General features: G+C 32.4%; 1 protein-coding gene across 1 annotated transcript; it reads right to left on the bottom strand.

Annotated features, from left to right (window-relative positions):
* Window positions 1-346: 346 nt before the first annotated feature.
* LOC106071986 (uveal autoantigen with coiled-coil domains and ankyrin repeats-like) lies at window positions 347-24,689 on the bottom strand. Its single transcript, XM_056004166.1, has 25 exons — window positions 24,612-24,689; window positions 22,911-23,009; window positions 22,104-22,246; window positions 21,487-21,575; window positions 21,129-21,193; window positions 20,602-20,730; window positions 20,193-20,308; window positions 20,000-20,094; window positions 19,773-19,874; window positions 18,475-18,518; window positions 18,235-18,312; window positions 17,065-17,202; window positions 16,820-16,951; window positions 16,629-16,694; window positions 16,462-16,531; window positions 14,848-14,960; window positions 13,824-13,934; window positions 13,413-13,592; window positions 12,433-12,624; window positions 11,255-11,554; window positions 10,404-10,544; window positions 8,624-9,610; window positions 8,105-8,242; window positions 7,820-7,885; window positions 347-7,636 (listed from the first exon to the last, which is right to left on the bottom strand). Exons 2-25 carry the CDS (start codon window positions 22,962-22,964, stop codon window positions 7,562-7,564), a joined length of 3,624 nt encoding a protein of 1,207 aa, XP_055860141.1. The 5' UTR covers window positions 22,965-23,009; window positions 24,612-24,689; the 3' UTR covers window positions 347-7,561.

Genomic DNA, 24,689 nt, shown 5'->3' with positions numbered 1-24,689 from the left:
CACGTCAAAGAAAGACCTGTAAATGCGCGGTCTTCAGCAGCTTCTCTTGTTTTATAGTCTGTATCGGGTTAGATCCCAACACTACGTATTTGAGTATATATATATATATATATATATATATATATATATATATATATATATATATATATATATATATATATATATATATATTCAATTATTAATCTTGTTTCTGTGGCAAATGCAGCACAAGAACAACAAAATCTGGCTAAAAGAGGAAGTCCTGGACCCAGGTCTATCAAGAACGTAAGGGCTCAAACTGTGCAATGTAAATAGAATCAATACATTTCTACTATGGACGAACACACAAATTAAACAAATTCAAAAGTAGAAATATTTGAGTCGTTTAATTAAGTAGGTCTCTACAAATACTGACGAGTTAATACAAAAGTACAAAATGATAAAATCATTTAAATGACAACAAAACAAAGTTTGCTAACTATAAACACAGTCTACAAACAATTCAGATATTAGTGGGAAAATGGGAAACATAATTCTGTAAACTGGGAATGAATTTTTATCTTTATGTTTCCTTTATATCAAACAGTAAAATAGAGGGGACATAATTTCATAGACGCTTTATGAAGTTTTGTTCCTTTTACAAATGGCTAAATAAGAGGTTATCTCCCTTTGAGATAGCAACTGACTATTCAATACTACTAGATCTATATAAACACGCCAGGACTAACGATAACAGTGTAAAATGCACATAGAAAAGAAATCTAGATCTATATTTGATCATTACAAAATAAAATTTAAAAAAAATCGATTTCAAAATCAAATGGAATGTAGAAAGTGATTTTTTTTCTAAGCAATGAAAAATTGCTTTTTTTGTGTTTTCTTGTACATCTTAAAAATTAAGTCACACAATTTATTTTGTATCAGGAATGTAGGAAGTTTGCACGGCAAATGTTGAGCTTTATAAATTAATAGAACGAGATATTTTAGTATAAGTAGATAAATTCATATAAGTAGACAATTTAATATGAAGAGAATTTAGGTAAATAGATAATTAAGTGTAAATTGATAATTTCGTAAAAACAAGAAACTGGAAGCAGAGAGACTACAAAGACTAGCTGAAAAGTTCTGATGGAATATCCAAGACAGACTATAAGATTAGTCAATGGTGGAGACTTCAGTCCATCAGTAGGGTGTAGACAAATTCTGGGAAACATTGTCAAGGTAGATGTACATAGCAGTTCAACAACAGAACGTCTACTTTTATCAGATTGTTGCCAACTCATCAATCCGACATGCTCTTCATTAGTAGAACGTTACTCCCCCAGTAGTCCAGCAGTTAAACATTAAATCACCAAATGTACTAAGTCAGCAGTCAATGTTATAAACTGTGTAAATAAAAACTTACATGGAGCAAGATGTAGAGCTGAAGCAGCAGTTGTATCACTGACATATAAAACTACTGGAGGGAAGTGAGGGAAACATGACCTTGACACGTGTACATTATGAATGCTATAAAGCTGAAGAGCTCCATGTTCAAACAGTATTGAGACTGATCGAGAAATTATCAGATATCCCTTTCAGAACTGAACGATAGGGGGAGGAGGGTTGGGGGAGAAAGAGAAAAAAAAAAGGGAACATTTACACAGGTACTGTGGAATGATACAAGATGTACAAATATTTATAGAATCAGACATACGAAAACACACACAACTTTTGGTGATCAAGGAACAAACTAAAGTCAACAAATGTTTGTAGAACTTGTTCTACTTTTAGCAATAGGATGGTAAATAGTAAATGATATATATAGAGAGCTTTGATGAATTTACCAGTATAAGATATATACAATAATAAAATTACATTATATTTGTGTAAGGGAATGAAAGTAATTTACAAAGAAGATTTTGTAAAAATATTTTTTTGTGGTATTTTTTTTTCATAAAACTTTTTATAAATTTTGCCAAAAAAAAAAGCATGCAATAATCAAGAAAATTAAAATGCAATTTTGTACAATCACAACTTTTTGAGATAAAAGTTTTTACAGGAATAAAGAATTATAGATTTGAATGAGTGCTGGTCACTTCATCATCTGGTCATCTTATTTACCACCATTTCAGCCCTGGTCATTTAATCCCCAATTAAATAAATTTTTGTATGTCATTGTGTAATGGTGCCCATAAAAACTTTGACTTTAAGCCCCCATTAACCTAAAATATGCAAATATACTGTTTGTTGATACTTTGACCCCTGTCCTTACTCGAATTTAGAGATCTACAACAAAGTAAGAGAACTATCAAACATTATGCAGAAAAAAATATAAAATACATAGGCTTAGAGTTTGAAAGTATCTAGCATGGTGAGGGCAGACATAGCTATGCAAAGAAATCTAACAATATAATTGTAAATAAGATGTAACAATTCAGATATATTGAGAAGCTTGGTGTGTTTTTAGTTAATATGGTTCACTCTGAGCTAGGGGATGTCAACAGTATCCTGTGCATATAGCATCAAAGCTTTATTCATCTTTTCACCAAGGTGCGATGAAATAGGAGAGGCCAGAGTGTTAGGAGATATTCTTTGGAGTGTGTTATTATCATGATCAAGGGTCAATCTGAGGTGGAAATAGTGAAAATCTTACTAGAAATAAGAAAAAAAACAAGGAATCCTGACCATGCTGCTGATAACATCTTGGTACACTTTATCATCATTTGCCAATCATTCTTTCTTTCACTAGTCTTGATTTTGTCACCATGACTATGGGTGCATAAATTTTAACTTTGAGATAACTTTCCAATTATTCCTTTAAAGGCTTTCACTACTGTAAGAGTGAATTTGTATCGCTTAATTAACTTTTATTTAAATACTGTTGAAACATTAAAGTGGTATTGGACCATCATCTGTATCTGTGTATATATTTCTATCCATATTTCTAAATTGTTTATTGCTAGTTTAGAGTATACTTCCCACTACATACATGGACACAAATACCTGACGATTGGTACTTAGCAAACCATATTATCTTTAGAATGATTTCTTCACTCTTGATATTAATCGAAATGTTTACTGCATTTAGCTTAAAAGTGTATATATTTATATCCATATTTCTACATTTGTTTATTGCTAGTTTAGTTATCAACAAGAATATACTTCCCACTACATAAATGGACACAAATACTTGTTCATACATTTTCTAATTTGAATTTCTTGGATAAAAGGATCAGAGGAGGGGGATTGAGTGATCAGTGGAATTAAATGACCAGGATTAAATAGACTGGACATCATCCTTGGAATACAAAAACTGTGAATTGTTATTGGACCTGACAATTGGTACTTAGCAAACCATATTATCTTTAGAATGATTTCTTCACTCTTGATATTAATCAAAATGTTTACTGCATTTAGCTTAAAAGTACAAAGTACATCTTCATGGCCTGAAACGAAACTGTAAGCCATACACCCAATCAGATCGTTAGCGACTAAGAATTTGCTATAGATGTATTATATATGATTAGATTTTTTACCAGTAGTCTAAGACTAAAATACAGGAAGAATAACTCATCTACTGGAAAAAAAAAAAAGTATGTTACTAAGTTAGATGTTGTTTTTTTTTTAAACTTTTTAAAGCTGTGCTGTCAGTAATTATTTTCACAAAGTGAGATAGGTCTATGTAAAGAGAGCACTGGAAGACTATATAAATTAGGGCTATATTTCTTTTGAAATGACTGACCAAAATTAATTCAGAGATGTAACTGAGCAACATTATATGAATAAATAACAAACTGAGAAAAATTCAGATGAACAAAAAAAAAATAAACTTACCTTAAAAAAAAAGCCTAAAATTGGTCAAACCCTTAGCTTACTGCTTCATTGAACTAGACTAAACCCAGCAGCATCTCTGATATTACCATTTTCTGAAGTCAAAACTTACAAGAAAATGATACAACTAAGTCAATGCACTACAATATTGATTCTGTTTATCATCAGATACTCTTTAGAAGTTGGAATGAGGACATGAGAAAAGTTTGATTAACAGAATGGAATCATTGCTTTTGGCATTAACCCTTTAAATACATTACTGCATCATGGAAAGGTCAACACTTTGTCTCTATTGAGTAGCTTGCTGAGGTTGACAAAGAGTTAAAATGGTTAACTTTTGACACATAACAAGTAAACATAATTGTAGGCCACATAGCCCTGATCTGACAAGTAAGCAAACACTCAAAGACTTAAGACTACTTGTCAGCTACAGTAAGCAGCACATTATACAGATTCGAGCTCCGTTACTAACTCTTGGGTAGCAATACAATAGTTGAAGTAAACCCTACATTGTTTGCATTCAAAAATTTACTCAGAGCTCTCCAACCACAACATACTACAAGGCCAGACTATTTAAATTTCTTTTAAAAAGTGTGCATTGATAGACGCACATTATTTCAATGATACAGATGTTTTGTGAAATAAATATTCAAACAGTGTGGAGTTTCTATGTCACTAAAAATTCATTGATATTACCATAACATATAACACACCTTGCTAATGGTTAACATGCATAGCAAACAAAACAATAGCTTTAGTTTCATATCATCTAGTTACCTAAAAATTTACACAACGCAGGCAATATCCCTTGCAGGCAATATCCTTTGTCGTTAAGAGCACCGTGCAGCAATACAGCAGCACAAAGTTTTAAAGCTGCTCATTGGAACAATTTCGCTCACTAAATAGAAATATTTGAGAAAAATTCTGTTCCTGCAGTGTGTAAACAAAAACAAAAATAGTAAAAGTAAAAATGTAAAAGACAAATGGAATTACATAAAAACCTTTCTATCAATGTCAACAGAAAATCAGCAAACCAATTTATGTTACAATATACACTTCAAAAAAATATTTATAAAATTAAAACTAATAAGAAAAGAACATGATTGTACTATTAGATAATTTTGTCAAGAGGTGACATATTTGGACAAAAGTTTTACATTGAATGTAATAAAAAAAAAATTCAAGGCACTTTAGAAGCAAGGAATAATAATCATCAGTATAAAAAATGATCAGAAAAGAGTTGGTTTCTGGACTGGCAGCTTGTTCTGGTTTGGTGGAATGAAAAGTTAATACATTTAGAAAAGATATCTCAATTAGAATACAAATTATTTGAAACACTCTTATAGCCAGTGGAGTATAACATTTTAAAATTCTATATCTGGTTATGGGTTAGGGCTGATCTTTGACAGCCTTGAGGCTGCAGACATAAATGTAGACAACTATGTACATTTAACTCAGTAAAGATAAATACTTTAAGTAGAAAAAAAAACTTTGAGTGGCAAAATATTCAAATAGTTACAGAAATATCTGTAAAGTTTGCATCTGGAAGTAAACTTATGGTAGTGCTACTGACACCATTTGCTCTTGCAATGTTGGTCTTAAAATTAATTTTTTTTATTTTTAAAAGTGGTGAAAGAGAAAATATGTGGTGTGGTGGAAAAGTGATCGACTGCTAGACAGAAGGTTCTGAGTTCAGATCATGCTGAAGGGTTTCCTACTTAAGGATTTGAAGGTGTCCCAATATCTTGCTACAAAAATTCATTCATTTAGGTCAGTGTTTCCCAAACTTTTTCCTTAACTGAAAAATTCACATTTTATGAGTAGTTAGCAGAACACTTTGCTTATTTTTTAGAATGATTAATTCAGGTGGTGACCTACTTGCTAATTATTCCAATAGTTGTGGAACACCTATTCAGGCGTTGTGGAACACAAGAGTAGTGTTTGGCGAAACACAGTTTGGGAAACTGATTTAGGTAATAAGTTACAGTTCAGGAGCATGAGTCAAATGAAAGATAACTCTACACAATTTTACAACCAGTAGAGTTGTCCTCAGTTCTTGTGGCATGTTTGGCCAGGATGGGAACACAATTTAGGTGAGAGAAGCAAGATACTCCTCTACTCTCAACATGGAAACTGGGGGCAATGTGAAACCCTGTGGTTATCATAAAGGTAATAAAACATAAACTATCAGCCATCACAACTCAGTGACCACACAACCTTTGTGAAGTAACAATGAGGTGACCACAACAACAAAACAGGTCATCACAACCGAATGGCAAGGAAAAAAAAAAGTGGATATCACAACCTAATGGCAAGGAATAAGGTAGCAGATCACTGGAAATTAGGATAGGTTGTTACGACCTGATATTGCTATTCGTAATTCTGGCATCATTGTTATCAGGTGCAGGTGTTGTAGGTGATACGGAATGCTACCTAAAAAGTCGAGGTGATAACAAACTTGTGGCAAGGACAATCTGTGTTGCATAAATAATATCACATGAGATAAGACATAAAATATTTAGAAAAAAGATTTCAAAATGATACAAACATTAACACATGATATTTTTAAGCATTATGACCTTCAATTACTGACCAAAGTCTAAGGGCATTAGTAAAAAAAATAAAGATATTAAAAAAAAAGAAAAAGCAGAAATAAGAAAACAAAAGAAGTAATACAATATTTCTCATAATTTTAGAGCAATATCTGAGAATTAAACTGTACTACATAAAAATAGTTAAAATTAATTCAATAAAATGTTTCCCTTAGCTGCAACTTTTTTTGTTATATCTACAGCCCATTTCTAAAACTTAATACATTAGCCTGTTCTGTGTAACTCTTATTCCACCTTGCATTCTTGGATGGTATAGGATACAGTTTGATAATACTAACCAAGCTTTTTTTTTGTTTCCTACGCAGAATAAATTCAAGATTTGATAAAAGAAATGATGATAAAAAATAAAATGTAATTACTAGTGAATGAATGTGTCGCTCAATCTTAAAAAAGTCACTTCATGATCAAAGTCATCTCATACCTACAGATCAACCCAGGAATGAACTCGCATCATAACTCACAATTGATAGATGTGCAGACGGTTAAAACATCATGAAACTAAGATAACTTCATATTTTCTTTTCAAGTCATAATCATACAAATATATATAGAGAGAAGTTATTTACAAAAATATTTTTTAACTGATATGCAAAATGGTGGCTACTAAATTCATATGATATTCAAAAAAATCTTAACATTCTACATCAAAAAAAAAGCTATTACTGATTAAAGATTACTTTGTGCCTGCTATGAGAAATGCATATGATCTTAGAGATTAAGAATAACATGAACTTTGAACTTTAAAATGGCCAGTGATGTGAATTACAGAAACTTATAGACATAAAAGTCTGGTTTTTCAAAATAACTAACTCCTTATTTGAAGTAAAAAAAAGTAAAAATGGACAACAGTAACAAGCTACAAAGAAAGTTTTAAAATCTCAAACATTCATGAAAGTCTGTATATAATATAACTGACCTGAACTTTTAAGTACAATGTTCCTTCCTCTCAAATTGAGAACCACAGAATACAAAGCAACAAATGACACAATTGAATACTGTCTTTGAACAACAAACGTTTTGGTACTTGAAAGTTAAAGTGATATTTTTTTTACATTTTGTAAAGACTTCAAATTAACTTATCCTGAATATCTGATGCATCAGTTTGGAGTACCACATGCAGCATATTATGCACAACTTTGACCTTTTCATTAAGAGGGTCAACAGTATTGTTCCATACTTCTCAGCTCAATGATATGAGACAAGGCGTCCTTGACATCTGGATCAATATGGCCCTGTAAGAAAAAAAAACAGTGACATGTTTAAGTCAAGCTGACCTACACAGCAATTAAGATTAAGAAAAAAGGGCAGCTTACTAGTACAGCACTTGCTACTACTGCAAAGAGAACAGCCCTTAATGCTTCAATAAAGACTTCTAACCTATACAGCACTTAGTACTTCAACAGAGGACAGCTTACCTGTACAGCACTCAACAAATGGGTTCTGTAAGTGCTGACTGTTTCCGCATGCTTTCTTTCCCAATCCTGGTAATAGACAAGAAGAACGTCAATGTTACATGTCACAAGACGCAGAAATAGCTATGGGGGATGGTCTTTGTGATGACTATTACCAGAGAAACACAATTAGTTGTTTTTTTCTGTTTTTTTTATATTGTTTACAGTGTCTGTTGATTTCTGTTTAGCAATTAATAAGAAATAACTTCTGCAAGAGAGAAAAAGAGAAGTAAAGAGAGGACAACTTACAGCACACTCTGTAGTTAGTTTAGCTATTTGCTTCTTTAACAGAATTATCTCCTCCTGATTTCTCAACATCTCCTCCTGATGGGAGGCTGGATTGATTGCAGCTTTGGCTTCTGCAAGACTGTTCTGGAGGTGCTTCACCTGAAGAGGACAAAGAATTTTCTTTTAATTGACCACCAGAACACTGTCCACTATGCTTTTATTTTTTTTTTCAGCTCACTCTATTTCATTAAGCTGACTCACACTACTTCCCCAATAACTGTGTTTGTGTATGTGTGTGTGTGAGTGTTTAGGAAGGAAGGAAGATAACTTACATTATCTTATATTTTATGGCTCAGATTATAGTAACCACACTAGGATGCTTTGTCTATAATTGATTATAAAATATCCTATACGAAACGAAACAATAACGTTTTGGAGTTTAACTACATAAAAATCAAACATATAATTTATTTGCAAAGAATTGTTTAAAAACTTAAAGATCCTTAGAGATGATTTTACTGTCATGCATAAACTACTTACCTTTTTCTCAATGGCCACATTGTGTTTGGACAAGCCATGCACAACATTTTCCATTTCCTCCTTTTCTAATAGCAACTCTTGGTACTCTGCCTTCAATTTCTCATAGTCACTAGTTCTACTGTTATCAGTCTTTGTATCTCTCAACAGGGGGACAGTTTTTTCCAGCTCCTGAAGCCTCAGGAAATCTCTCTGACATCTCTCTTCCAAAGCAGACTTCTCCTGGAGCAAAGCTCTGTAATCAGCCTTGAACTTCTGCAGCTTTTCATGGTCTTTAAGATGTCTGGATTCTAATGCTTCTTTCTCTTTGAGCAGCTCAGCAAACTCATCCTCCAGCTGCTGGACTTTGGTCAGATCTACTTCCCCCACTGCTTGGAAATTGATGCGCTCCTCTAGCGCTTCTTTCTCCCTCAGCAGATCAGCAAAGTCTGATTCAATTTGGAGCAGCCTCTCAGCATCATCTCCTGTATTACTTCTAGCTTCGTGGAGAAGTTCCTCCAAGCTGACTTTCTCCCTCAGCAACTCATCACAAGTGTATTTCAGCAGCTCTATCTCAGCTTGGAAATGTTTCACCTGGGAGTCTTCGTCAAGCAGTGCCTCACTCTGGTACAGCTGCTCCTGTAGCATCTCTTTCTCTTTGTAAAGCTCAGCAAACTCTGCTTTCACATGCTGCAACTCTTCCTCTAACAGCATCACTCTGTCTCCAATGTCACCAGACCTTGTAGTTTCTTCACTTTTATGTTTCTTTTTGACGCCATCATTCCAGTCTTTTTTTACTTCACTAGCTTCCTGTTCTGAACTGGAGAAATGAACTTCTACCATTGACTCCTGTATATTGGTCAGGACTAGTTGTTCTACCACTTCTCTGCCGGACATGACTTGATCAAACTCTCCTTCAGTTTGGGTCCCTTCACTGTGTTGATCAGGGCGGAGTTGTTTCCCTTCTAATTTTTCTTTCTCTCTCAAAAGTTCTCCAAAATCAATTTCCAACTGAAAAGGTTTAAAATAATGTGATCCAAGCAAGCAGTGTTTATATACATACATACATACAAATATATACAACTGAACATACAGTTGACTCAACAACTTGAGATTTCCCAAGAAAAGAGGAGAGTATAATTTAAATATTCAAATACAAATATGTTTATAATTAAATAAAAACTTATTTTAGCTTTAATTCCAACATATAATAAATGTTGAATAGCTAATTTAAAGCACTTTTGCCTTATGTAAATTGAAAACATTAAATAAATATTATACAAAAACTATGTCAAAAAGGGCCCAAATAATGGTACAGAAGCTGGGAAAATATTTGGTCTAGACCATAGTTACTGAGAAAAATTGCATTAAATTAAAAAAAAAACAACAACTATCCAGTAATGCTTCCTAAGCAGATAGAAAACATTTTTTTTACCAATTTATACAAAAAGTTTATTCAGTCGCACAATTCAGTGGGCGATTCAGCAAACCTGGAAGAGGTCAGCCATCAGTGAAACTGAAGGTACTGGACTGACATGGGAGCAGATAAAGAAAGCTGCTTAGAACCGAGTTCAGTGGAGAGATGTGGTTGCAGCCCTGGGAGTGCACATGATGAAGTCAGTAAGTGACATCAGGACCACACCTAACTAATATTTTGTACATTTTGTTCAATGTAATTGGGTTCCAATAATTATTGTTATAAACACTATCATTACTAATATACTAACACAATTACTATATAGTCATTTAAGCAATTACTACAGAATGTTGTTATTCCATTGAAAAAAAAAGATTCTAAATTGACCTGGCCAAAGTCAGTCTGTAAAGCTTCATGCTGCTGACAAGTTTCATCCAGCTCAGAGGTCAGCTGCTCCTTCTCAATGGTCAAATTGTTGACCTCATCGGTCAGACTCTGAACTTCTTCCATAAGAATGTTGTGGTCATGCTGTTGGTCAATCAAATACAAACAATCATGTATGTTACTGGAGTCCAAACTCACCCTACAACAGAAATCTACAAAAAAAACTTTTTTTTTTTCAACTTTCTTTTTACCTGCGATGTAATAAATGACATTCCATTTTGTTAATCATTACTTTACCCAAATTCAATAAATGCTATTGAATAAACTAGTAGAATTAATTCAGATATAATGTTGATCACAATGATCACTATTTATGTTACAAATCTTTTAGAGCTGCGGGCCTTAGTTTGGGCATTACTGATCTAGTGAATTGAATTTAGGTCTATGTCAAGCATGGAGAATGTGCCCTTCAAATTTTTAAATTTCGCCATGAAAATAAAAGTAGAGTGTGAAAATGGGTTTACCTGTTCAGCCGACATATTCATATTTAATATAAAATACGGTGAAAACGGTTTTACTTGATTTGTAAAAAAAGTTTTGTACTTTAATAGAGATACAATTAGGTACTTTTTGTCTGTTTTTAGGACCATCCGGTTGTGGAAGGGACATTAGACATACACTATGGTCTCCCACATGATCTAAGGAACATTTATACTAAATTTTATCAAGATTGGTCAAACGGTGTTGATTTCTATGTAGGACATACATACATACATACGCCTTACTTTCTGCCTTATATATTAGATGACTGTAAATGACTACAGAACATGGCCAATGTCCAATCAATCATTTACCTGCAGTCGATCTTTGATTTCCTGTAAATCTGAACATTTGTTCTTCAGGTCATCATTTTCCTCCAACAGCCTGGTTACCTCCCCCACTTTGCCAGCCACAGCCACACTCCTCTTGAGTTCATCGCACTCTGCCTGGGCAGCTTGGTGCTTCTCCTGCATCTTCTCCAGCTCATGTACAAGCTTGTTCAGGTTATCATGGAGCTCGTTGGTGTCATTCATCAAGTACTCATTCTCTGTGATGATGTTTTGTTTCTCTCTCAGAGCTGCTTCCAGGTCATCCTGAATGGCATCTTTCTCAGCCTGGTGCAGGAATGGAAGGCCTCACAAATCAAACATTTTGTTAGAAAAAAGAAAACAAGCTACAAACACAGAATTCTCAAATAATAAATCAAGCTTCACTTTATGACGTGTGTGGTTATACTTGCTTTTCTTTTCAATTTAGCATCAATTTTCACTTCAACATATCTACTCAAATGTTCGTGATTGGGGGGTGGGGTGGTGATGTACACTTCACATGGTTCTGTGATCAATGATTATTAATGAATATTAATGGCAACACAATCTAGAGCCATTACAAGTGTGATTTATAGAGCATCCTGAAATCTGGTCTGAACTTTAAAATAAAAACAGTTTATTAATAAAATAAGTTTCAATATACACATAAAAATAACAAACTTTTGAACAAAACAGTTTTTTTTTGTCTTTACAATTATATCTACGTACAGCTAACTGATCATAGTCTATGTATATCTACGTACAGCTAACTGATCATAGTCTATGTATATCTAGGTACAGCTAACTGATCATAGTCTATGTATATCTATGTTCAGCTAACTGATCATAGTCTGTGTATATCTACGTACAGCTAACTGAACATAGCCTGTGTATATCTATGTACAGCTAACTGATCATAGTCTATGTATATCTATGTACAGCTAACTGATCATAGTCTGTGTATATCTACGTACAGCTAACTGAACATAGCCTGTGTATATCTACGTACAGCTAACTGATCATAGTCTATGTATATCTACGTACAGCTAACTGAACATAGCCTGTGTATATCTACGTACAGCTAACTGATCATAGTCTATGTATATCTACGTACAGCTAACTGAACATAGCCTGTGTATATCTACGTACAGCTAACTGATCATAGTCTATGTATATCTACATACAGCTAACTGATCATAGTCTGCCTGAAGATTATCTCCAGCTTTCAGAATTGCATCAAATGTTGTCCTCAGTTTGATCAGCTCCTCTGTCAGCAAGCTGCACTGTGCTTTGAGCTGCTGGTTCTGTCCCTGTAGAAACTCTTCTTTCGTCATGTCACGTCCATCCACAAACCCTTCTTCATCAAAGTTCACTTCCTGTTTATTAAATAATTGTAATACAAATTATCACCATCACAAGCCTGACAAAAATATAGATATAATAATTGAAACTATTCCCCCCCCCCCCTTCCCATATATAGTGTATTTAAAAGAGAATACTTTGCAAGAAAAAAGGAATCTTTAGAGTTTTTATTTTAACTCATGAAGTAATGGAACATTCTTTTATAAAAAGAACTTTTAAGATCATTGTTCTATCTATTTGTAATAATCCTGACTTTTTGAGAGCTAATGTATTATGGGTATAAAAGAAAAGGCAGTACAATCAAATCTGGTTAATAGGACCACTGTTTAATCCAATAGAATCCTAAAGTACTGAGACAAATCCTATTATATAGTCGAATCCAGTTAATCAGACCAGAAAATTATTATGAGCTTAATGATTGCATCACAATATGACTTCATTAATTAGATTTTACTGTAATCCTATCAAAGTTAACATTTTAAAATAACACAGCTGATGGAGGATGGATACAAATGTTAAGAAATAGGATTCAATTGGGTTCATTAAGTAGTCTGGGCAGAAATATCAGACCAGTGAAACATATTTAATGCTGCTTGGTTATGTGCTCCAGGCTGTCATCCTGATGTTCCTGAGTTCAAATCCTGCCCATTGTTATCTTCTGCCATCATGCAAGAGGTTTGAGATAGGAAATAATAATCTTCCTTTCTGAAAGCATGTACACAATCAAACTATAGAGTAAGACTGAATCTAAAAGACATTTTAATATGTACATTTTGGAGTGTATAGCAAATAATGAGTTCACCTCAAAGTTCTGATTGATTAAAGCATCCAATCTTTGAGCCTCTGTGGGCAGAGATTCACGCAGTGATGTAACCTCTTGGCGCAAAACTTCTAATTCTGAGGCCATGGCGGAGTTTTGATGAAGGAGATCCTCAGTGTCAACACTCTGAAGCTGTTCTAATTTCTCTTTCTGTTGTTTCAACTAAAAATAAAATATGTTTTGGTTTTATTCATTAGACGGTAGGCAAGCTGCTTGGCTAAATTATCCTAGCTGGCACCAAAATCAGGTTACATGCAGACTAAGGGCCTTGATTTCATGTGCATAATAAACAGCTTTGCTTAGTCAATATTGGTGGTAGAAAGTCACACAAAAAAAAACTTATATTGTTGAGCTTGAGCATATGCCTCAAATATCTGAGCTTGTAACACTTACCTCAGATATCTGAGCTTGTAACATTTTTCTTTCTGTAACAAATTGATTCACTTCATGGTCAAGCAAATCAGATGATTGAGTTCCATTGTTTTCTATGATTCCGTCCCAAGTCTGTCCAATAAAGAAGCCAAAGTAAAGAAAATACTAATCACATAAATAATCTCATTTATGTAGGGTTTATTTATGATTTTGGCAACAGTTTATATAAGGTGGTTATATCTAGTGGTTACCACAGACCCAGCTTTGACCTACATATTTTGACACATCCAGCAGAAACAAAGCTAATGTCTGCCTAGTTTCTATTTAAGTTCTCTTTATGCCTTATTTATCTGTCTTCATTTTGGTCTAGTGATCTTTGAAAGAGTTCTACATCTGTGTTTTTTTAGTAAGCAGTTTGCCACCAGGTATTCTGGAGGCCTTATAATTAATAGAAAATTTACAGAACAATAATTAAAGAAAAAATAATTATTAAGGTACTAAACTAATGCACATGATACTGCTTCTTAGAAACAAAAATCTTAACATAGAATATCTAGTTGTTATTGTTTTTTTGCCAAAATGAATTTTAATGATATTACCTTGTATGGCAAGTTTATGTTGTTGTTTTTTTCACGATTGGGTGAAAATTATATTTATTAGTGATTGCTTTCAAAAGGTTTAATTTGTTATGTTTAATAAAATACTCAGAAAGACACAAAGATAAAGGCACATTCCTCATTCCATATACTAGGACAAATTTGTACAAATACTCCTTCTTCCCTAGTGCAATTAGAGCATGGAATGGGTTGCCTGAGCTAACCAGTAAAACAAGTGACTAAGCACAATTTAGGTCATTGGTTAATATGCACAACTACAAGCATGACGCGTAGGGCATAATCATATTCTTTTTTGAAGTAACGTCTGTATTATATAAGATAAGAAAAAGATATGTATGTTTTCAGATGTATCCAAATTTAAAATATACGCTCAGTAATAACACATGATTTATAAACTGAAAAATAGATCATAACTCATATGACATTACCTTGGTGGTCTTGAGTTGGTCATTCTCTTGTTTCAATGCCAGAATTTGTGTTTTTAATTTGTTCAGCATGTGGTCATCATTCATCAGATCAATCTCCTGATTCCCCTTGAGACCTGATATGTTAACAATTGTGCTTAACTGTAATGTTGGCTTCATGTGTAATACAATACTCTAGACTTAAGCCTAGACATCAATGGAAAAAGTGTAGATGTAGAGCAAGCTATTTGAATATATCTATACTAGTAGTAACCCCAGCTTTGTTACGTTGACAAATAAATATGTTGCAAACATTCTATGTTTCTTGCAACTTTAAACAGAGTGGCATGCCTGAAAGGATACACCATTTTGGCCTATGAACTATAGTAGTGCTTAAAAATGAAATAGTGGTGCGGTGGCTGAGTGGTTAAGCACTTGGCTTCTGAACTGAGGTTCCGGGTTCTAATCCTGGTGAAGACTGGGATTTTAAATTTTGGGATCTTAGGCGCCTCTGAGTCCACACAGCTCTAAAGGGTAACTGACATTAGTTGGGGAAAAGTAAAGGTGGTTGGTCGTTGTGCTAGCCACATGACACCCTGTTAACCTCTGAGTCCACACAGCTCTAAAGGGTAACTGACATTAGTTGGGGAAAAGTAAAGGTGGTTGGTCGTTGTGCTAGCCACATGACACCCTGTTAACCGTGAGCCACAGAAACATATCACCTTTACATCATCTGCCCTATAGATGACAAGGTCTGAAAGAGGAACTATTTTGTTTTCTTTCTTGTATGTAAGAGGGAAAGTCCTATCCTCCTCACAGTCTATTGTTGCCTGTCAGCTAAAGCTCATGCCTGTGCTTGGCTACATTAAAAAATTTAAAGTTAGTTTATTCTGTTTGCTTTGACTCAAATTCTTTCTTCTTTCTTGGCAACCCTTTTCATAACAAACACTATTTTGAGTTACTAAAACAGGTCTCCACAAACTCAAGTATATATGTAGCTGCCTGTTAGTGTGGTATGCGCTTCTGACTGTTGGCATGATGGTCCCAAGTTCATATCCTGCCACCATCCTTCAGGCCGTCTGGGGTTAGGATGTAACAATCTTGCTTTCTGATGGAATGTCCAAAACTTGTAAAACAATGTTTCGGTATAGATTTCCAGTGTATGCTGGAATTTTTTTTAAAGATGTTCAGGTAAGCACCAAGTACCTGCCTGTGGTTAGGACAATTAAAGAGAGTTGATCATTATGCTAGCTACATGTACACCTCATAAAAAGTTGAAACTTAAATAATCTGCAGAGGGGGCATGGTGGCCGAGTGGTTAAGTGCTTGGTTTCCAAAACTGGAGTTGTGAGTTTGAATCTCAGTGAAGACAGTGATTTTAAAATTCAAGATTTTTAGGGGGCCCCTGAGTCCACTTAACTCTAATGGGTACCTGACTTAAATTGGGGAAAGTAAAGGCGGTTGGTCATTGTGCTGGTCACATGACACCTTGCTTGTTAACCATTGGCTATAGAAACAGATGACCTTTACATCATCTGCCCTATAGACCACAAGGTCAGAAAGGAAAACTTTACTTTTTTTTTAACTTTTTATTAAAATCAAACATGTCGTTTACTTATCCTAGAGTGACCTACTTACTTATTTCATTATCACACTGGGTCCATTCCTCCTGGCTGTCTTTCCTCACTTGGCTATCTACAAGTTCCTTCTAAACAGAACATTAGAAAGATTTTAAAATTGTTTCCTTATTTCTACACTTTGTTATTTGCTTCAAAAGAATACAAACTAGCAGATCAACATCTTACCAGTTTCTTTTCCAACTCCTCAACTTTCTCTTTTTCTGAAGCAAGTTTTTCTTCTAATTGTTTTACCTTCAATATGAATAAAACAAACATTTAAAATATAAAAAGATATAATAGAATGTAAATTAACAATAAATTAGCCAAGCATTCAATAAGGAAAATATCAATTCAAAATTGTGTAGTGAAATGTCTACCTGCAGGACTTCATTTTGGTGAATTTCTTCCATTTTCATGTGTAATGCTTCCAGTTTATCTCTAAGTCGAATATTTTCTATTGATACATTTTTGTAATCCACATTGAGTTTCTCATGATCAGCTTTTAGCTCCTGAAGAATTAATGACAAGAAATGTACATAATTAGACTTACTACACAAGATCTACCTCTAATATTTTTTTAAATAGGTTTTTTTAAAATGCACATCTTAAGTTAAAGACTTACATTATAAGTCACTTCTAAATTTGAGGTAAAACTATTTAAGAATGAAGGTTGAGAATTTCTACTTTGATGATTTGTGAGCAGTTCGTCGTCCATTGAATGAAAGGAGTGCAGAGAATGAGCATCTGTCCGAGAATAGCTCTACATTAAAAAGCAAAAAAATAATTTTAAAATACCATTTTATTTTACTGTCACAACAATTTTGTTCATCTTGATAAACCATTTTTTGTAATAAGTAAAGTGCCTCTTTATTTGTGAATATCCGTAAAAAACAAGGTTACAAAGACAGTTTGTGTGGAAACACCAACTCATAATCAGCCCCCTAAGTGGTCCACCCAGGCAGGTTCAATATTTTCAGAAAGAACATCAGAATTAAATTCGATCAAAGACAAATGACAGAAGAATGGAGAAAGAAGGTTGACAGATCTTGTGTGGTGCCCCAGCGGTCCAGCAAACCAAAGGATAGGTGAAAGTGAATGTGAAGTTAAATGTGAAACTGGCCTAAGTGATGTCTTATAATGAATATCTAATTATCTAATTGCTTTGGAAATGGTCAATCTCTAATTCCTCAAAAAAAAAAAAAACATTTCGTAAAACAAAAAAAAAAAAAAAATTTTTTCCTTTAGTTAATTGTTCTATAACTATATCTCAGCATTGCAGTTTATGCGATAATATGAAAAATTACTTATTAATTGTTGTTTGTTTTAAATTATGTCCAACTTATATGCATACAAAATAGATAAAAATGAAAAAACCTTGCATAAATGTGTTAAAAATATGGCGAATTGTTATCTCCCCTACTAAAGAGCCTCCACTGTTTGTTACTATAAATAGTTAATAGTTGTAAAAGTGGTGTATTTTTTATGAAAAACTGTGTTGCATAAGTGACTTAAAAAATTAAATTTTTCGCTTTTAGAAAAGAAAAAAATAGCCCTTGAACTTTGAATGGAATAAAATATTATGATGTCGGATTTTCAATATCTTTTCTAGTTTACAAGATCAAAACGGGACGGACGGAAAGACATTTCACACAAAACTAATTGCACATTTCCCCTTTCGGGGGCAGCTAAAAAAGGGATGTACGTTTTTCACACTGCATTTAGAATCCTTATTGACTCACAATTTATTTCATGAAAACACTTTGTCACTTCAAGAACCAAAAAAAAAACTTACTTCACTATCACACACAGACACTGCAGCACGCCCATAGCCCCGTGAGCGTGTTTGAAGCACTGGAGACATGCCATCAATCTACAATGGAGAGTGATGTTAACATGGTAATGATTGGATAAGAGAACTCCTTATTTCTTTGTATATAGTATGGTGTTATTATATTGATGAATATGACATAAGATTGAATACAAAAACAAAGAAACAATGCGTGCTACTATGTTTACAAATGAGCTGAATTACCTGATCATGTGTGGCAGAACCAGACTCACTCGGTGTATAACTACCTGTACAAAAGAGAAAATTGAGCTTTCAATGAATTAATTGTACCTTATAGGTATCCATTCAAATAGTTGGTACATGTTTAGTTAATAAAGTTGTTTTCTCTGCAATGAAAATTTAAATTAAAGGAAATGGATATTCTGTTTTATAATTTTTACTCACATAAATCTATAATCAGTTTTTTTTTTTAATGTACAAGTACTATTCAGTATTCTCTTAACTCTTTGACTCCATAATGACACCTCCAGCATTGATTTGATCCGGACTTAGTGTGCGAATCAACACTGGCAACGTCAGTGCTTTAAATATTTGCTTGTTGTTTTTTTATATGTTTTTAATTGCTTAAAAATTTATCTTGAATAATTTCACATAGCAAAACATCAGGAATTTCCTTCTTTCAGTATATTTTTACCTAGAAAGATGTTTTTAAAGCTCTTGGTTTTTTAAATTGATGTTCTATATGGAATTGATATAAGATAATGAGCTCAAGTCAATCATTATATGTGTTTTTAAATAAATGTCATAAAAAAAAAAGCCATAATTAGCTCAATAATTCCATTTATGTATTTAAATTTATATAAAAAATTGTTTCAATTTGGATTATAAAATATTTCCTAGATAAATTAATATTAAAATAATTTTTTAAAATAAAAATTTATGAAATTCATTACCGAATATATAATTTTCTAATAACAAAAAAAAAAAATATATAGGTTGAATCAAAGCATTTTTCTACTAAAATAGAGAAAAAATATGGATTCTGTCCGATTGTGAAGAATGATTCCCCAGTCAAAGAGATTTTTAAAAAAAGGGAAGTATCATTTTCTGCTATTAAACAGATGTATTGAGAAGAATGAAAGAAAGAAAATTGATCATACTGTCCTCAATGTCATTTAAAAATACTAAATAATATCATGAATACAATATTTAAATGAGACTGAATGGTATATTAAAAAACAGATCTTTTCAAAGGGCTCAAACAATGCACAAAATATGTAAAAGTATACAGGCATGTATCAGGCTCGAGACAGCTTACCACTGGAGTGCGTTCTTTCACCAGTATTGTATACCATCTACACCAATGACATTTGGAGCCAATCATACCACAGGGGTGCGTTCTTTCACCAGTATTGTATACCATCTACATCAATGACATTTGGAGCCAATCAGCTGATACGCCCATCATAAAATTATCTAGACACCAATTATCTTATCTTATCTTATATAAATTCAGCTGAAAACAAAAATCAGATAATAACCTTGTTCTGAGCTATTTTCAAATACTCGATTTGGAACTCTTTCAAATATTTCTTGTAGTGATGTATGCCCTCTCTTTCCAGCTTGTTCAAGAGCTGTTAAACCTGTCATCAATTCAACATTTGTAGAGATAAATAAAAATGTTTAAATATCAATTTTAAAGAAAAAACACTTCATATTAATTCTAAATTTAGATTTACTTAGAGTATCTCAAATTAATAAGACTTGCCAGTTTTATCTTGTAAATCCGCAATTGCTCCATGGCTTAGTAGATAGGCACACACATCTGCATGGCCTTCCCTAGCAGCCAACATTAAACTCGAACTAAAAAAGTAATTTTGAAATGACAAAACAATATATATTTCCTACATACACTACAATGTATTGTCTTGTAATGGAAAATCTAAAACACAGTTCCTTACGTTTTGTCCTTGTCTTGTGAATTAACATGTGCACCTTTTTCAATGAGCCACTGGCAGATTGTCACACCATATGGACCTCCTTTATGAGCAGCATAGTGGAGCGGTGTCCTTCCAGCCTAAGAAAAATGTTATTCAAATTGAAACTAATATTGATTTACATTTGCTTGTAATATTTCTTGAAGTTTGAAGAACAAGTCAATGTTCATCTTAATATTAAAGCCTAGGAATATTGAAAACAAATAGGCACTCCCTTTTAAAGTTTTCTTTCACAATTGCATTTTAAAATGACAGCAAGAACAAATACAGGAAGTAGTTTTGTTTCTGTAAATCAGAAATTCAAGTGTAGTTAAGAAATTTATTTTGAATTTAATAAACAAAATAAAGAAATAAATATTTTTGTTTCTGATACCTGGTCTATGGCTTGAGGATCAGCTTTTGACATCAAGAGCACTTTAACACATTCCAAATGTTGTCCAGCGCAGGCATGGTGTAATGCTGTCATTTTATTGCTGTCTTTTTTATCCACACTGGCCTGATGCTGCAATCAACAAATAAAATTGCCTTTCAATGCATGTTACATAAAACCTAAGGGAAATATCATGGTGAGATCTTTTTTTCAGCTTTCCTTAAAGGCACTCATTTAATTTTAAATGTCCATAAAATGTAAGCAAAAGCAGAATTAATGTGTGATATTTACAAAACTATCAGAGTGGTACTCAATGCATACTGCTTTCAAAAAGCTTCTCTCTTTCTTTCTCTCTCTCTCTTGTCATATGATATATATATATATATATATATATATATATATATATATATATATATATATATATATATATATATATATATATATATATATATATATATATATATATATATATATATAAAGAGAGAAAGAGAGAGAAAGAAAGAGAGAAAACAGTTCACTAAAATGCTGACCTTCAAAAGTTTCTCCACTGTAAACGCATGACCCTGAGAAGCTGCTATATGTAAGGCTGTGACACCTTTTGAAAGAGAAAATATGGGCTTAATAAATAAAACAAACTAATGGAATCTTTTCTTAAAGAGTAATAGCATTGAGAGTTTTAAACAGATTTTTTTTTGCTTAAGAAAATTAAATGCTCTAAAAAATGACTTTTTTTTTTATCTTTGTTCCAAAATCAAATAACATCCTATTGCAGTGTTTATAGAAATTGTCTAGATAACGTCACATCATCATGAATATTAAATATCATTATTAGTCCATCAATCATAAGCCTGGTAGTAACAATATAATTTTTTTTTAAAAGTTGTCTACCTTGGCAAGTACTATCATTAACATCTTGTGTCTTTGATAAGATCAAATCTAATATCTGTTTATTTCCAATCTCACAGGCACAATGAAACCTGACAACAAATCAAAGTTTTGCATCTTAACAAACAAATGTAGTGACTTTATTATGCACTTTCCTTTTTTTTAAATATAAATTGTGTGTAACTTAAATAAATACATTTAATATTTAAAGGAAGAGGTGCTGTGGCTGAGTGGTAAAGTACTTGGTTTCCGAACCGAGGGGGAGAAGGTAAGGGATCCTGGATTCCTAGGGCGCCTCTGAGTCCACCTAGCTCTAATGGGTACCTGACTTTAGCTGAGGAAGAGTAAATGAGGATGGTCATTGTGCTGGCCACATGACACCCTCATTAAACATGGGCCACAGAAACAGATGTCCTTTACATCATCTGCCCTATAGATCATAAGGTATGAAAGAGAATGTTTTTACTTTTACTAATATGACAACATGCACAATGAAACTTGCCAACAAAAGTTTTACATCCTAACAAACAAATGGAGCAACTTTATTTTGCTCTTTCCTTTTTTTTTTTTTTTTATAAATTGTGTGTAATTTAATTAAATTTAGTATAAAAGGAATTTACACAGATTTTCCATTTGGTCCTAATTTTGTAGTAATAATTGGTTTCTTGATCAGCAGTGTCCCAACTTTTTTAACATCCATAGCCTCAACTGCTTTCATCAGCTCTTTATCTTGCTTAGTCCATGGTGAGCTGTAGGATGGGAGCTGAAAGAAATACTTCTGGTTGAATAAACATGGATGCACAGCTAAATAAAAAAAGATGATATGTGTACTAAAATTGTAATACTGTCTAACAAGAGATGAATACCTAAAGATAAGTAAAATACAAATTTCTTTTTGATGTATCTGAGATTTTAATTTCCCAGACATAGATTGGAAGATATTAATAAGAAACAAACATAAACCTAAAGAATAGAACTAAATTATTTATAGCTACAATATACAATCAAACTGAAGAGTGAACAAGAAAAAAAATTTTTAAAATACTTTTTTTTTTAAACAAAGCTTATATTAAATGTAATTGTATCAATTAGCTTGGATCAGTCTTGTGGTTATATGTATGAATGACCTAGACATAATAAGTCTGTGCAATTAGAAATATTTTTACCAAATGTTTTTTTTTTATTTTTTTTTATTGATTCTTGTGTTGTCAGTTAAAAGAAATAACTAAGCAAAATTTTAATTTTTCTGATTGTCAGAGTGATCAACCTTATTAGGGTCTTAACCATATAATATATAGTTCAGATTCTCCTTAATGCCAGACCACAATTTGAAATATGTGCTGTATACTGCTGTACAAAAGAAATTTTAATAGTATTAAAACTTCAAAGTGATAAAAAAAATCAAATTCTTGAAAATTTCTACTTACATTAGGCACACTCTTGCCTTTCAATAAATTGGAAATTTTTGATTTACTAGTCATCTTCTTATTTGTAATCTAGCCTCAAGACTCCGACATGGTGATAAGCTGAATGTTTAGAATAAAAAAAACAACACAATTTTCATATTGACTTATAGTGTGTGCTATCAGCACATACCTAGGACTAATTTCAAAGAAATGTAACTGGCATCCTGATAGGGGACTGTACATAACAGGCTCAATCATATTTTTATTAGACTGAAAATTCAAACATTATTTTAAATGAAAAATGCATATAAAGCAATAAGATAAAAAATATCTATCAACAGATAAATAGTCTATCACAAGCCATGGTAATAAAATAATTTTGGAATGTAAAATTGCACTCTAATTGATCTAAAATTTAGTACTGCATAAATTTATTTGTCATCACTGTTTTAGAAGCTAGTTTTAGTTAGGATATTGTATGCCTATGAAGAACTAGACATGGGAAATAGTAATTTTTTATATAAAAACAAAAACTTGAAAAAAATAAATGTAACAAAAAAACAACAACATATAAATTGATATAACATTATTAATGCTAAGGTCGACAGGGACAGGTTAAAAAAAAAAAGATGATATGCTGATTACAAAACTATATGGGAAAAAAATAACAATAACAAGTTAGCATGTAGTCAATGGATAAATTAATCATCATTATCATTAAAAAACAACTCTTCAAAGTATGCTGAAGTTGAGTGAGGTTTGAGAGTATTGAGAGTATAAAAAATCCTTCTTTTAAAGCCTTGGATAAAAACCTTAAGGCTGAATTAATTGTAAGTATGTTTCCATACTTGACAAGTCAAGAGCAAATGACATCCTTAACCTGTCAAATAAATACAAATTATTAATTCACATATACAAAAGAACTACAGATTCTAATTTTTTTCATCTTTCCTTAAGCACGCACTGTGAGTCAAGGTTTGATGTCAACAAGGCAAAAATAAATAAAAATCCAAATCTAGAAATAGAATTGAAATCTAGAGTCTCGATCTATATATATAACAATACATTATAATTATACATAGAGAGATCTATATATTTAGTCTATTATTTGAGTATTATAAGTTTAAAATAAATAACTATAATCTTGAAAGATTTCAAGAGATCTAGATTATTTATAGTAGCTATTAATTAAATCTAGATTTAAATTAATTCTATTAGATATCTAGATCTATCATTCTAGGCTTATGATTATTATGATGAGACTAGACTGAGTAGACTAGATTTAGAATTTAGAGTGTCACTGGAAAGTCTACTTCCTCAAGTTGAAATTCATTAATTAATTTCATTTTTTAATAAATGTTTGTTTGTCTTTTAAATCTAATTTTATCAAAATGTAGACTAGAACACTAGATCTATCAAACGTTGTTATAATTGATCAGTGTTAGCAGCAGAATAGAATCTAGATCTACTCTAGGCTAGAGAATTCAGAATACATAAACACACAAATATTGTTGTGTTTTTTGTTAGTGATCATTGGCATTTTTCACTGTCACTCACTCAGTCACTGTGTCAGTGATTGTAATCAGTAATAACTTAATAAGTAATACATCTAGATCTAATAACAACATATAAAATTACATATAGAACCTAGTTTCCATAGATAGGAAATTATTCTATAAAACTCTTTCATCACAATCATAAAAACACTAAATTAAAACTTACTGAAATCATAACAACCAACCATAGCCTTAAACAAGTTTTACGAGATTTAACAAACTTCTTGTAACTCTTGTGTTTACA

This window comes from Biomphalaria glabrata, chromosome 1, assembly GCF_947242115.1.
Source record: "Biomphalaria glabrata chromosome 1, xgBioGlab47.1, whole genome shotgun sequence".
Lineage (NCBI taxonomy): Eukaryota > Metazoa > Mollusca > Gastropoda > Planorbidae > Biomphalaria > Biomphalaria glabrata.
Note: the sequence above shows the minus strand (reverse complement) of the source record. Positions and strands in the feature narration are given on the sequence as shown.

Coding starts and splice junctions, on each gene's coding strand:
- LOC106071986 (XM_056004166.1), bottom strand. CDS start 22,964: ATGACTAGTAAATCAAAAATTTCCAATTTATTGAAAGGCAAGAGTGTG. Junction 22,247..22,910: donor AAGGCAAGAGTGTGCCTAAT/GTAAGTAGAAAT, acceptor TATTTCTTTCAG/CTCCCATCCTACAGCTCACC. Junction 9,611..10,403: donor TACAGACTGACTTTGGCCAG/GTCAATTTAGAA, acceptor AAACCTTTTCAG/TTGGAAATTGATTTTGGAGA.